General features: G+C 47.4%; 1 protein-coding gene across 1 annotated transcript; it reads right to left on the reverse strand.

Moving 5' to 3' along the window:
• Positions 1 to 1,124: 1,124 nt before the first annotated feature.
• On the reverse strand, positions 1,125 to 8,657 carry HIGD1A (HIG1 hypoxia inducible domain family member 1A). Its single transcript, XM_073334805.1, has 4 exons — positions 8,482 to 8,657; positions 5,921 to 6,028; positions 3,066 to 3,200; positions 1,125 to 2,281 (listed from the first exon to the last, which is right to left on the reverse strand). Exons 2-4 carry the CDS (start codon positions 6,021 to 6,023, stop codon positions 2,217 to 2,219), a joined length of 303 nt encoding a protein of 100 aa, XP_073190906.1. The 5' UTR covers positions 6,024 to 6,028; positions 8,482 to 8,657; the 3' UTR covers positions 1,125 to 2,216.
• Positions 8,658 to 15,107: the final 6,450 nt, after the last annotated feature.

Below are 15,107 nucleotides of genomic sequence, written 5' to 3' on the forward strand. Positions count from 1 at the left end.
GTATTCTACATTACAATTAAGCATCAGTGCCACTGACAACCCCTCACCAGGACCCAGGCTCAGTTCCTCCACACATCCTTCAGGCACAGCTCAATGCTATCCTCTACCAAGGGGTTCAGTTTGGTGCCACCCTCATCCCAGCACCCCCAACCATCAGTCTATAGACTTTGGTTGAGACCAGACCCTGCCACTGCAAGGGCCTTGGCTAGTCACCCTCTCCTGCCCCAAAGGTACAGGATAAGTCCAACTCCTGCCCCCAGGGCATCAGAGAGAAGTGCTCCACCTTCCACACACACACATCCCGTGATATGACCTGTAGCTAGCTCATCAAAGCCCCGGTGCCCCTGCCAGACCCAGTGCAGACCCCACAGCACGAAGGCGACCATACATCCTGTTTTGGCTGGGACAGGACTTTTTAAGCCCTGTACTGGCCATCCTGACTTTTCTAGCAAAAGTGGGCCTTTGTCCCCTTTGCTCTTGCCAGCTTGATCAATTAGCAAGAACAAATGGGACAATGCCCTGTTTTGTCAAAAGAGTGGGGTACAGGGAGGCAAGCGGTGATGCCAGCCCTGTACAGGGAGGCAGTCACGGCTCAGGCAAGCACCGATGCTAGCCCCAGCCTCACACAGGTAGGCAGGCAGGGCTTGAGTGAGAAGCAACACCAACATCAGCCCCGCCCAGGGTCTCTGGCAGCCAGCAACACCAGCACCAGCCCCATGTAGGGAGGAGGGCTCAGACAAGCATCTTGGACAAGTGCCCCATAAGGTGTCCCATTTTCATTTTGAGGAAATACGGTCACCCTACACAGCACCCCCAGGATCCCAGCCCCCCACAGGGTGCAAGTAGTTGAGCTCCTGTGATCTATATCCCCTCAACCCTCCCCCCAGGGGCCAGGCTGAACCATGAGCCCACCCCATCAGCCTGCTCGCAGGCCATCTCCCATCCTGGAGTAGGAGACAGTTCCCACAGCGACCATTCCCATACAGGGGACAGGACAGCCAGAAAGCCTGAAGGTAGATTTGAGTTTCACAGCATCAGGGGGATTCCCTCATACTGCTTGTGTGTGAACCCAGCAATGCCCCTCAGCTCTCCCCATGTTACATGCACAGTAAAAATTAGACAGCTTGGAGTTGCTTACTGTATTTATTACAAATACTGTATTAGACACCATGCTATCTCCATGGAATGCCACCAAGTTCAAGAAAGTGGAAGTTTACAGATTCGTGTATCACTTGATCAATATATTTGGCGATGAGGCTAGATTTTAATGAAGTTACCATAAATCACTAATGGAAGAGCACTCCATATGATCTCACACCAAGGATAATAAAGGCAAAGGTCTAAGAAGTTTAGAGCTTCCATTGAAACAGCAATATCACACAAATTAAGTCAGGCATTCTAATTACATACTTAAAATGCATCACTTCAAGTACAGATTTAGTTTTCAAAATGTCATTTAAAAATGTTACATCATACACTTAATACTGCAAAAATAAATGAGCAGTTACCAAATTCAATAATCTGAGAAGCTGCAATCCATAATGTATTAAAAATTAAAAAGCTTCTGGGCCTTGATTATTAGTATTGTGTAATAAATATGTTTAAATAGTTTTATCCACTAGTGAATGCTCAGCTCGTACTTCAAATAAAACTAAAAATAGGTCAGAACAAAATGTTTTTAAATACAAATTTAAGAACTATTTTGAGTGAGTTTAGTGCTAGTGAAAGTGCTAGATTACAGCCTTGGAGACTGAAGTCCTTTTATCTACAGGACAGAGATAACAGGCATGAGTACAACCTTCTCCACACAGACTTGCCTAGGTGCTTCAGCCATGAGCTGGAGGGACCACCTCTCCAATATAAGAAGGTTGTTTGGGCTCCAGGCCTATTTACAATTACCAGTTGTGTGTGGGGAGACTGGGTGGGAAAGGGAAGAGAGGCATTATGCTGTACAATAGACAAGTTGCTAGTGGGTATGGTAGTCTCAGTCCAAGAGAGCCAGCAGACTGTCACCACCAACTTGTGCTAGATTCAGACTTGTAACCTAAAGGTTCAATACCAGGCACGAGACATGTACAGTATTGTAGAACCACATCCTTGAATTTTTTATTTTATTTTTATTCCCCACCCCTCTTTTTTCATTATTAAAAAGAAAATGACACCTCAATGTGAGGTCTATAACTAAGATACATAGACCACCACCAAGCACACAGATTTCAGTCATCTTTTTTCAACTCCTTGGGTTTTGCCAGGTATTCCCGATACATTGAGTAGAGCACACCTGAAATACAAACACAGGCAAAACAGTTAAATATACATCCTTTATTAAAGTAGAAGACTATTTCAAGAACTGTCTGCAGCCAGGAAGACTACTAGCATGAGAAGAAAATATGGGTGTCTGTATTCTTTATAATCTCACTTCCCATCTAGAATTTCAGTAATAGCCACAATTCATTTGTTAAAATGAAGGACATAAACACACATACATCTCTCTACATACTGATGGTATCAAAGCTAGTATGATTTATAGTCTAGCTATACCTTCAATTTAGATGCAAGCTGTAGACAACTGCTGATCTTTCCCATGGAGAAATGAGTTTAAGAAAGTTAAAATTAATAATTGTCAAATAACTTTGGAGAAAGCAGAAGAGTTCAGAAACACCTTAAAATATCCACAACATGCATGGGGCAACTGTATTCTTTGTTTTCCTCACTGACTTAGCACCTTTGGAAAAAAATCAAGCTAAGTGCCCCAAACGTGAACACACAATTTCATGCGTTGTGTAGAAAGTCAAGGGAGAAACTGGAGAGATGTGTTCAAACATGGTTACCTAGATACCAGGCACACTAATTTTATGATACTGAGCCAAGAAACCAGTTTGCTAGCTCAGCCTCACTAAAAGAACTTACTATGTTTGCAAGTTTCTAGTGCAGTTGGAAACAGTTAATGGTTTACAAGCTAGTCCAAGGTATTTATCCTTTAGTGTAAAGAACACTTTTAAAGTAAGTCTGCCATCATTAAGAGGTAACTAGGGCTCGACAACAGCTGTCTGTTTTATACATACCACAAGTCATTGCTCCAACAACAAAGCCCTGGGCTGCCACACGCATGTGAATCAGATGAATAGACATTTTTGTATTGCCTCTGTGCTTCAGTTTGTACAGTCCATAGCTTACAACTGCAACCAAGCCTGCCATCCCTATAAGGCAGGGTAAACAAGTGTTTAGTAATTACATGATTTTACATTCCTCACTCATAAGACTTGCTTTAAAAGTAAAAGTCAACAACTTAAAATTTAACAAAAGCTATTTATAACCCCTCCTCCCCACACACAAGTGTTTTAGCCCCATCATTAACACCTAACAGTAACTACAGTTTTCAGAGTAACAGCCGTGTTAGTCTGTATTCGCAAAAAGAAAAGGAGTACTTGTGGCACCTTAGAGGCTAACCAATTTATTTGAGCATAAGCTTTCGTGAGCTACGATGAAGTGAGCTGTAGCTCACGAAAGCTTATGCTCAAATAAATTGGTTAGTTTCTAAGGTGCTACAAGTACTCCTTTTCTAGTAACTACAGTGTTAGCTTATGTTCAGTAGAATTAGTTAATAGGCAATTCCTTTCCCACCCAAGTAACGTCTAGGCTGACCCAGAAGCCAGCCCAGACTGGACCCCCAACAGAGTTTTGGTATTCCATTACTGGAGAACTGAGTTAAAAAAACTAAGACATGGCATATCATTGCACAACATTCGTTCCAGATAGACAGCTGGGGATAGCAGCCTTGATGGACGTCAGAGCTGTTTTGATACTGGTCAGAAACTTCCGTAAGAGCAAATTAACTGCCTCTGCTTTTCAGAGGAATGCTCTTAGAGCTGTAGTTCAAAAACAAACAGGAGTTCTCAAATGCAACTCTGAACAAAGTTCAAACTGCATCCATGCACTAATAGCAGTACTAGATTTCTTGGTCTAGACACCCACAAATGAAGATTGTTATTGTTTGTATCTGTCAAGTTTGACCCTGGATTCACTTGAATACTGGCATTGGACAGGTCATGTTATTTCTCCTGTGCACTGGAGCATTAGCTCAACAGAGGACACATTTAATTGCCTCACCAATCTACTAGAATTCTTTGAGGGAGTCAACAAGCATGTGGACAAAGGAGATCCAGTGGATGTAGTGTGTGGGAGGGATAGCTCAGTGGTTTGAGTACTGGCCTGCTAAACCCAGGGTTGTGAGTTCAATCCTTGAGGGGGCCATTTAGGGATCTGAGGCAAAAATTGGGGATTGGTCCTGCTTTGAGCAGGGGGTTGGACTAGATGACCTCCTAAGGTCCCTTCCAATTCTGATATTCTATGATTCTATTTAGATGTTCAAAAAGCCTTTGACAAGATCCCTCACCAAAGACTTAAGTAAAATAAGCAGTCATGGGATAAGAGGGAAGGTTCTCTCATGTATTGGTAACTGGTTAAAAGATAGGAAACAAAGGGTAGGAATAAATGGTCAGTTTTCAGAATGGAGAGAGGTAAATAGTAGTGTCCCCCAGATATCTGTACTGGGCCCAGTCCTATTTAACATTCATAAATGAACTGGTCTGATGTGAAAGTCCATTTCTTCAACCAGAAGACTTCAGCACCTACAACTGTCAGTTTAGCAAGAGGCAAGTTCACACTTTTTTAAAGAGTCTAGTCACTTACTAATTTGGGAGAGTCTGAAGTGACCAGATGTAGTCCCTGTGACATATGACATCCTGGAAAAGCCTTATGGAATTAAGTATTTTAAGAATCCATTGCATTAAAAATCCAATTGGTTATGTAGCTTCCCTAGGAACGTAAGTAATGCAATCTCTGGGAAATATTAGGAACTTCAAAGGACTTTTGGGGACAATGTGTGAAGTAGATTTCCTAGGAAATACTTGGGACTAGGGGGATGGAAGTGACCCACCCCTTTTGAAGCTTCCTTTGAGCAAAAAAGCCCACTGCCTGGCTGATTACCTACACGGTCTCTTCAAAGGTCCAGACGGGATAAAGCAGTGATTTAGAGTCATGAGGGTGACAGTTCTGAGCTGAGGCTGATGTGAACTTGTGACCATAGAAGAGATCCCATTTTGGGGTTTGAAGGACTAACCACCTGCCAGAGTCCATGTTGGAGCTGGGGTGATCTCTGGTGAGCATGTGTGTAGGTCCTTTTGTTGTTTTTAATATGTTTTCTCTAATTCTTTTATCCTAAGAATAAATAAGCTTGCATAGAAAGAGCTGTATGGTACCTAAACAATGGGCAGTTAACACTGCTATTAGTCTCTGAAGAGAAAGCAAACAGGTCTGCTTAGGCAGTCTGTCTTGCTGGGAACAGTGAAGGCTGGGAACTGTTCAGCCTGGAAGTATCCAGGTCAGAAGGGAGACACTCATATCACCATCCAAGAGAGGTGACGGCCATGAGAGTCAGAAGCCTAGAATGGGTGCCCTTGCTGGGCCACAGAGAGGGAATACAGGTGCAGTTACCCTGAACTGTGACAGCCCTCTACTGCCAGGCCTCTGGGCTTGCTGCAAGGTATGTTTCCCCAAGTATAGGATCCACTACCCAAAATTTGAAATAAGGGGTGTGTAAGCAACTATCTTTTAAATGGAAGACAGAGGGAATTACAAGGAATACATAGACATTTTAAGTCTACAGTGTTTGATAAAGCTACCAGATAAGAGTATTAATTCAGGTAGAACACCATAATAGGTTCAAGAGGTAGGGCAAAATTATCACAGTACTATACCGAATGAGGAAGCAATATTTCACAGTAATTTCCTGTTGGTAGTGTGTGACTGCATTTACTATAATCACCGCCCATTACATGAACACTTATGCAACCATGTATTTTCCCAGATTTACTGGTCTTACTCCACGGCATCATTGCACTGTGAAATTGAAACTTACCAACAGGTACAAAGGGTGACTCTTTAGATTTTCTGATCAGTTTTGATGCCTGGCTGTTATCAGTCTCATAGCTAGGAAGAACGGATTTCTGACTAGATGTCATGTTGACTGCGGAGAAGAAGAAAATCTGCTTTAGAATTTAGGAGTTTTTTCACATTTGAGAGTTCTGTAGAAGTAAGACCTTGAATGTACCACAAGTATATAAAGGACAGTAACTTCCACTGTATATTCAGTTATAAACAAGATACAAGTTAAAAAACTTTGAACTAATAAGATGGTGTATGGCTTAATCCACACTAACTACTACAATGTTTATCTATACCACCAAGCTAAATTCAATTTTATGAATATAAAAACCTCAGAATGTAGGCATGGCTTTTACAATACAAGAATAAGCTTTGGTAGTAATTCCATATCAAACAGACATATCAAAAAGCCATTAGGCAAAAGCTTCCTGTCGTACTTTCCACACAAAGAATCGAGTTCCCAGCACCTTCATGAAAGGCACAGTCAATTCTGGTTTTTCACAAACTAAGCCAGTGAGAGCTTAGATCAGAAGCATTTCCTTGCAAAATTTCTGTCCTCCACCATATTGCTTCATTTCTGTGGGGCTACTCATCCATGCTGGCACTGGATTTTAAGTGGGAGGAGGGGAAGGGGAAGAGTCCCTGACATATTTTGTGAGGAAAATCAGTAAGCCACTACAGAAGGTCAGCCAGCACATTTGACAAGCAGGGAAAAATGCACCTCCAGTATACTCTACTTTAAGTTTAAACTATCTCAATTCAGATTTTTACTGAAGAGCCAGAAGCCTAATATTTAAAGAGAGAGTAGGTACTGGGTCTAGTATTGATATCAGACCTGCAGGAGTTTGTTTGATGGACACACCATAGTTTGCATATGGGACATGTCAACCTTTTAAAAATAAATGGATCATCATTCCCAAATCAATGAATACTTTTCTCATGCAATACTATTTCATCTACAATTAAAAAGTTCAAGTTGAAAGATGTTCTATCTATCAAGACTGAGGGGCGAGAAGGAACAGCTGCTAAGAGTAGACCACCACTGTTCAGACTGATGACTACCAAAAAAAAAAATGAAGAAAACCTGATATCAAGGCTTGCCAGTGACCCAATTTCAATATTTCCAGCAAGCATTGATAGGGAAGGATTTAAAAAAAAGAAAAAAGCATGTATGTCACCATAGATCACTTCCTTCTTCAGACTTTGGCACTAGCAGAGAATTAATTATATTCTTCCTGTAATTCAGGAATGCTGGAAAAAAAGCTGACTTTAGATGGTCAGTTCAGTAACTATTACAGACCTCCTAGTCAGGCTGATTAGGCTGTATTTTTATTGTTTGAGTTTTCCTAACAATGTGCTCAGCACTGCAAGGCATAAAGAGAGTGTGCCTCACAAAGCTTTCCATCTCAGACAGTGCAGTGTAAATGGACTCTCATGAGAATAAATGCCCCATGGTATTTAAGTCATTTGTAAAGCACTGATTTACTCAAAAAGCAAGCTACCTATATGCATATGCCAAATAATAATTTTGATGCCATTCACGTTTAAATATAGACGTATACACCTGAATTTGAAAAGACTGGCTTATTTATATTTTCACAACCAAGTTTACACCACTTTATCATACATATCGTGGGCAAGGAGAGAAAGGACAACACTTTACGAACAGATCCAGGTCTAATCTGATTGTCAGTATTGAGAAGCTATCACAATCTTCTTAGTGGAGAAGTAACAATTTCGAATGCCCTTAACTATAAAATACCCTTAGCTATAAAATGGGACCTACAGCACCGATAAAAAGATGCAGAACAGCACCTGACATCTCGGTAAATGCGGAAGGGGAAGTCAAAACTAAATGCTCTCATGTTCTCCCACAGGGAGGGCACAGTAGGATGTTTAGTCAAAGGCAAGGTAACGTATTTGTTTCGCCATGACCTTCAACTCCACCAGAGGTCCCAGGAAAGGCTTTCAGAGCGAAGACCCGTGGGGGGTGGAGGAGGAAGTGGAATCATGCTGAGGAGAGCACCCCGAGGCGGCCCTCGTTTGGCACGGGGCATTTTCAGGTCATGAAGGGCTCAAACCCCCTCCTCAGCGGGAACGCTTCGCGGGGTGCGGGAGGGGTGCGCCCCTACCCTCAGGCAAGCTCCCTGGAGCGGGTACCCCGCCCAAGCCCCAAGGCAAGGCGCCCTGCTGGGGGCGACCCCCACAGGCCCCCTTTGTTACGACACCAGGAGATTTACCCTTCGCCCCCGGACAGGCAGGGACACCCTCCCCCGGAGGCGACGATACCCCAGGCCTAGCGTAGCCCAGCCCCCTCCTCATTGCATCACCCCCCCCCGCCCGTTACCCGTATCCCAGCCCCCCCCGGCCAGCTCCCTCCGCTCCGCCCCCGCGTCCTTCCAGCTTCCCGAACCCGCCCGCCAGCCCCGCGGCCACCACAGGCCCCCTCCAGCTCCGGGTCAGTACGCGGAGCCCCCCCCCACCGCGGTCCCCCCCCCCAGACCCCTCCCCCTCGGGCCCGCGACCCGCACTCACGCGCTCGCGACTCCCCGCTCAGCCCCTACACGACACCAACGCTGAGGGAGCTACGCAGCCGCTGCCACCCGCTCCGAGACCGGCCGGCTTCTGCTGCCTGCGCGCGCGCCACCCCCCTGCTCTTATTGGCGGACAGCGTTCAGCCCACCCGGCGCGGGCGGGGGGACCGCGGCTGGGGCGTTACCCGCCTACGGCCTCCACCCCCGAAACTACAGCTCCCAGCGTGCCTCGGGGAAACGGAGGCGCCCTCCCGCGTGACCCCATGCCGGTGCGTGGGAAATCCGTCCCCGCCTCCCCCGTTATCAGCCAATCACATGAGAGGCTGGTGACGCCAGGTCCTTATATGGTCAAAGGAGGGGCTCGCTCCTCTGCAATGCAGGGGGCGGTGCTGCTGAGCCATCGTGACTCCGCTGACCCTGGGCCCGGCTGCGCCTGCGCCCGCCCGCGTGCGCGCGCCCCGGCCCACCCCAGTCATTCGCAAAGCACGAGCCTGGCTTGAGAAAATCCCCTGCGAAAACCAGCCATTGGGGCCTTTCCGTGGCAGGGCACGTAACCTTCCCAAGCCTTTCTCCACTGCTGAGTGGTCTATGGAAGCTGTCTGTTTAAAGCAGAAGTAGAGATGTCACCCTGACCCAATCACAGGCCTCCAGGAGCTGGGACTTTAAGCAAAACATCCGAAATCCTAAGGCTTGGCCGCATGGCTGATTGGAGAGCCAGACTGTTTACTGCTTGTGTTTTGGCTCATCCAACTCCTAACCAGATTGTTCCAGCTGTGGATGGGGGCAGCACTAATGCAGTTCAGTCCCCTTTGTCTCTTGGCAGCTCTTGAGCCCCTGTGGCCAATGATCCTATCAGCGATCCTGGCTCCTTAAAACCACTTAACAGCTAGTTCCCCTGCAAAACTTTTACAAGTCTTCCCAGTACCTGTAGGATAACACCAGTTGTAAGGCCTTATCTATATCGGGGAAAGGGAAACATTCTAACTTACAGATTTTTAACCCTGGGTGGGAAGGTGCGCTCCCTAGCCTTTCCTCCACCTAGGGACTGCAGGGACCTAGCAGTCGTTTCCTGGGAGCTGTGGTAAGCGCTCCTGGGGCCCCAAACCCCCTCATGCACACCTACCCAAGCCCAGAGCCCCTTCGTGCACCCCAAACCCCTCATTCCTGGCTCCACCCCAGAGCCTGCACCACTAGCCAGAGCTTTCACCCCCTGCACCCCAGTCCAGAGCCCTCTCCCACACCCTGACCAACTCATTTCTGGCCCCATCTGGAGCCTGCACCCCAACCTCCTCCCCCAGCCTGGTGAAAGTGTGGGGGGGGGTAGGGAAGAGCGAGTGAGGGTTGATGGAGAAAGCAGGGGCAGGGCCTCAGAGAAGGGGCAGAACCTTGGGGCAGTGGTTGGTTTTGTGCTATTAGAAAGTTAGCAACCCCCTAATTGCCCATTCAGATCTTTAAATAGGCTGTTGCTTTTCTCCCTGACTTTCCTGTATTGCTAAAGGGAAAGGAGGTTCCAGGACTCATTCAAGTACAGGCAAGTTGTTCTAGCTGATTTTAAAACTAGTTCGCCTAAGCTGATTTAAACCTGGTTAGAACAGAGGTGGCCAACCTGAGCCTGAGAAGGAGCCAGGATTTACCAATGTACATTGCCAAAGAGCCCCAGTAATACATCAGCAGCCCCCCCATCAGCTCTTGCCCTCGAACCCCCAGTGCCTCCTGCCCGCGGGCAACCCCGCCAGTCAGCGCCTGCCGCAATCAGCTGTTTAGCATGTGCAGGAGGCTCTGTGGGGGAGGGGAAGGAGCGAGGGCATGGCAGGCTCAGGGGTAGAGGACTTGGGGGAAGGAGTAGAGTGGGGGCAGAGCAGGGGGTTCAGCAGTGAGCACCCCCCTGCACACTGGAAAGTTAGCATCTGTAGCCCCAGTGTCAGCGCCTATGTGTAAGCGGGGGAACAGTCCCGCTATTGTGGGGAACTTTCCTGGCTTCTGCACCACCCCGGTGAAATGGGCTAGCGAAAGGATCGGAGTCCTCGCTCCCACTTCCTTTACCCAGCGGCCTCCCTGCCCTTGAGGACTCCCCTTCCACTCTCCTGTCTGGCAGAGTCCTCGTAACCCCAACAAGGCTGGGCCTAGGACTCCTGGGGGGCTTGACCCCCAACCCTGCTGTGGTCACCTAGGACAAGGGCTAGGATGTCCCCGCTCCGGGGTACTCTCTCTGCACTGGGCACTTCTCTGACCCACTGACCATTACATACAAGTTAAAGCAAATGCAAGTTATTTAATCAACAATTAATTTTAAAAAGAATAAGGAATAATGGGAAAGGTTAAAGGAAACACATCAACCTGCTTGGTGGCAGGGAACATCACAGTGTCTCTGGAACGTCAGGGCAGTTCACAGTCTGTTCCTTGTAAGTCCCAGGCCTCCTTCTCCGGCCCTGGCTGTGCTGCAGGGATGCTGTGGGTTGGACGCTTGCTCTGGTGGTGGCCACACGCTCTCAGGCTCTAAGTGGTAGGACCCTTCTTCCCAGTGTCGCCCCCGCCCTGTCGGGGTTACGATCCAAGCCTGGCCTGCAGAGCCTCTTGGCTAAGGCGTCTCCCTGTGCTGGGCCCGCTGCCCAGGGTCCCCCTCGCTCTCCCCAGCTGCTCACCGCACCCAGCTCCGGACTGCTCCAGCCCCAGCTGCACCACTCTTGTCTCTGCACGGCTGCTGCTCTGCCTCCAGCTCCCTGGGCTGCTTCTCTGGCCCCTCTGCCTCTGGTTGTCGCAGCTCTGCTCCCAGGACAGGTCTGCTCTGCAGGCTGCTTCTGTGACTCTGCTCCCAGCACTGACCTGCTTCCTGGGCTGCTTTCCTGGCCCCTCTGGCTCTGGTTGCCGCAGCTCTGCTCCTAGGACAGGGTCTGCTCTCTCTGAGCTGCTTTTCTGGTCCCTCTGGATCTGGCACAGCTCTGCTCCCCAGTTTAGCTTGGGACCCTGCTTTCTCCTCAGCTCGGCCCCACTCTGTCTGTCTGACCCAGGCAAATCCAGCTCACACGGAGGACGAGGACAGGACCTCCCTGGCCTCCTGACTCCCTGATTAGCCTGCCCGCCAGGTCATTCAGGCTGACCTGGAGCATTGACCTCTCCCCATTGTTCCTGGGGACTATCAGTCTCAGGGTCCTGGTTTCCCATAGACCCTTCCCCTTTTAGTACTGGGAGCTAGCCAACCAAAACACCCCCACTGAATGTTAGTAAGGGAGCAACAGTCCCCTTACATTTACATCATTTCAGTTTACACAAGTGTGTAAATAGACAGTACTGTACATAGAAACAACTTATCTAAATACATACAAAACCAGCTGAACTTAAAATATAAATCAATACCGATGACTTGAAATCTTATTAAAATATGTAGAATCTGTTTGGCCTACAGAAGGTTGCACTTAGGTTTATGTGGCCTTCCTGTGTAATAAGGTTGGGCACCACTGGTGTAGATGGTCCCTCTAAATGTCTGGACTGGAAATGGCCGAACATTCAGAGATGTTGCAACTTCTCTTTTTCCCCACAAGTCCTATACAGAATGATACGTCCTGTATCAAGGGATGCAACAGCAAGTTTCTTCCCACAGCCTCACTGATGAGAGTGTTGCTATAAATATCTTCTGGTCCCTTTGCAAACAAGAACATTCCACCCAAAACCCAGTTCATCTGCATGAGCTGGGGCTGCTGCCGATGTCCAATCACTGGAGGATTTTTCTTCCCTTTTTTCTGAGAAGCCAGTCTTGTGTGGCTTATCAGCTGGCAAGTACCCAAACCTGAAGTCTCCTGGCAAACAGCTATAGCAACTTCTCTGCCAAACTGATTAATATCACCGTACTACTCTTTCCTACAGCAAACAGTGTCACAACTGGAACACAATGCTGCCCGCATTAGATGACGACTTGCCCCACGTAAATGCAGCATGCAAGTCTGAAACCTCCTGCTCCTTTCGGTACAGTGTGTCCACCAGGCAACAGCTAAAAGCTTCATTGCTCGCTATGCCTCATCGAACAGCACTGAATGTACTGTCTGACAAAAAGAAAAGGAGTACTTGTGGCACCTTAGAGACTAACCAATTTATTTGAGCATGAGCTTTCGTGAGCTACAGCTCACTTCATCGGACGCATACTGTGGAAACTGCAGAAGACATTATATACACACAGAGACCATGAAACAATACCTCCTCCCACCCCACTGTCCTGCTGGTAATATCTTATCTAAAGTGATCATCAAGTTGGGCCATTTCCAGCACAAATCCAGGTTTTCTCACCCTCCGCCCCCCCCCCCCCCAAACTCACTCTCCTGCTGGTAATAGCCCATCCAAAGTGACAACTCTCTTCACAATGTGTATGATAATCAAGGTGGGCCATTTCCTGCACAAATCCAGGTTCTCTCACTCCCTCACCCCCCTCCAAAAACCACACACACAAACTCACTTTCCTGCTGGTAATAGCTTATCCAAAGTGACCACTCTCCCTACAATGTGCATGATAATCAAGGTGGGCCATTTCCAGCACAAATCCAGGTTTTCTCACCTCCCCCACCCCCATACACACACAAACTCACTCTCCTGCTGGTAATAGCTCATCCAAAGTGACCACTCTCCCTACAATGTGCATGGTAATCAAGGTGGGCCATTTCCAGCACAAATCCAGGCTCTCTCACACACCCCCCCCTTTCCCGGGGACACACACACACACACACACAAACTCACTCTCCTGCTGGCAGTAGCTCATCCAAACTAACCACTTTCCAAGTTTAAATCCAAGTTTAACCAGAATGTCTGGGGGGGGGGGGGTTTGTAGGAAAAAACAAGGGGAAATAGGCTACCTTGCATAATGACTTAGCCACTCCCAGTCTCTATTTAAGCCTAAATTAATAGTATCCAATTTGCAAATGAATTCCAATTCAGCAGTTTCTCGCTGGAGTCTGGATTTGAAGTTTTTTTGTTTTAAGATAGCAACCTTCATGTCTGTGATTGCGTGACCAGAGAGATTGAAGTGTTCTCCGACTGGTTTATGAATGTTATAATTCTTGACATCTGATTTGTGTCCATTTATTCTTTTACGTAGAGACTGTCCAGTTTGACCAATGTAAATGGCAGAGGGGCATTGTTGGCACATGATGGCATATATCACATTGGCGGATGTGCAGGTGAACGAGCCTCTGATAGTGTGGCTGATGTTATTAGGTCCTGTGATGGTGTCCCCTGAATAGATATGTGGGCACAGTTAGCAACGGGCTTTGTTGCAAGGATAAGTTCCTGGGTTAGTGGTTCTGTTGTGTGGTATGTGGTTGTTGGTGAGTATTTGCTTCAGGTTGCAGGGCTGTCTGTAGGCAAGGACTGGCCTGTCTCTCCAAGATTTGTGAGAGACAGGCCAGTCCTTGCCTACAAGGTGCGTAGAAAGCTGGCTAGATTGTCGGGCTCAACGGGTAGTGATCAATGGCTCCATATCTAGTTGGCAGCCGGTATCAAGTGGAGTACCCCAAGGGTCGGTCCTGGGGCCGGTTTTGTTCAATATCTTCATAAATGATCTGGAGGATGGTGTGGATTGCACTCTCAGCAAATTTGCGGATGATACTAAACTGGGAGGAGTGGTAGATACGCTGGAGGGGAGGGATAGGATACAGAAAGACCTAGACAAATTGGAGGATTGGGCCAAAAGAAATCTGATGAGGTTCAATAAGGATAAGTGCAGGGTCCTGCACTTAGGACGGAAGAACCCAATGCACAGCTACAGACTAGGGACCGAATGGCTAGGCAGCAGTTCTGCGGAAAAGGACCTAGGGGTGACAGTGGACGAGAAGCTGGATATGAGTCGGCAGTGTGCCCTTGTTGCCAAGAAGGCCAATGGCATTTTGGGATGTATAAGTAGGGGCATAGCAAGCAGATCGAGGGACGTGATCGTTCCCCTCTATTCGACATTGGTGTGGCCTCATCTGGAGTACTGTGTCCAGTTTTGGGCCCCACACTTCAAGAAGGATGTGGATAAATTGGAGAGAGTCCAGTGAAGGGCAACAAAAATGATTAGGGGACTGGAACACATGAGTTATGAGGAGAGGCTGAGGGAGCTGGGATTGTTTAGCCTGCAGAAGAGAAGAATGAGGGGGGATTTGATAGCTGCTTTCAACTACCTGAAAGGGGGTTCCAAAGAGGATGGCTCTAGACTGTTCTCAATGGTAGCAGATGACAGAACGAGGAGTAATGGTCTCAAGTTGCAGTGGGGAAGGTTTAGATTGGATATTAGGAAAAACTTTTTCACTAAGAGGGTGGTGAAACACTGGAATGCGTTACCTAGGGAGGTGGTAGAATCTCCTTCCTTAGAGGTTTTTAAGGTCAGGCTTGACAAAGCCCTGGCTGGGATTATTTAACTGGGAATTGGTCCTGCTTTGAGCAGGGGGTTGGACTAGATGACCTTCTGGGGTCCCTTCCAACCCTGATATTCTATGATTCTATGTGCCAGCAATGCCCCTCTGCCATTTACATTGGTCAAACTGGACAGTCTCTACGTAAAAGAATAAATGGACACAAATCAGATGTCAAGAATTATAACATTCATAAACCAGTCAGAGAACACTTCAATCTCTCTGGTCACGCAATCACAGACATGAAGGTCGC

Source organism: Lepidochelys kempii, chromosome 2 (assembly GCF_965140265.1).
Source record: "Lepidochelys kempii isolate rLepKem1 chromosome 2, rLepKem1.hap2, whole genome shotgun sequence".
NCBI classification, from domain to species: domain Eukaryota; kingdom Metazoa; phylum Chordata; order Testudines; family Cheloniidae; genus Lepidochelys; species Lepidochelys kempii.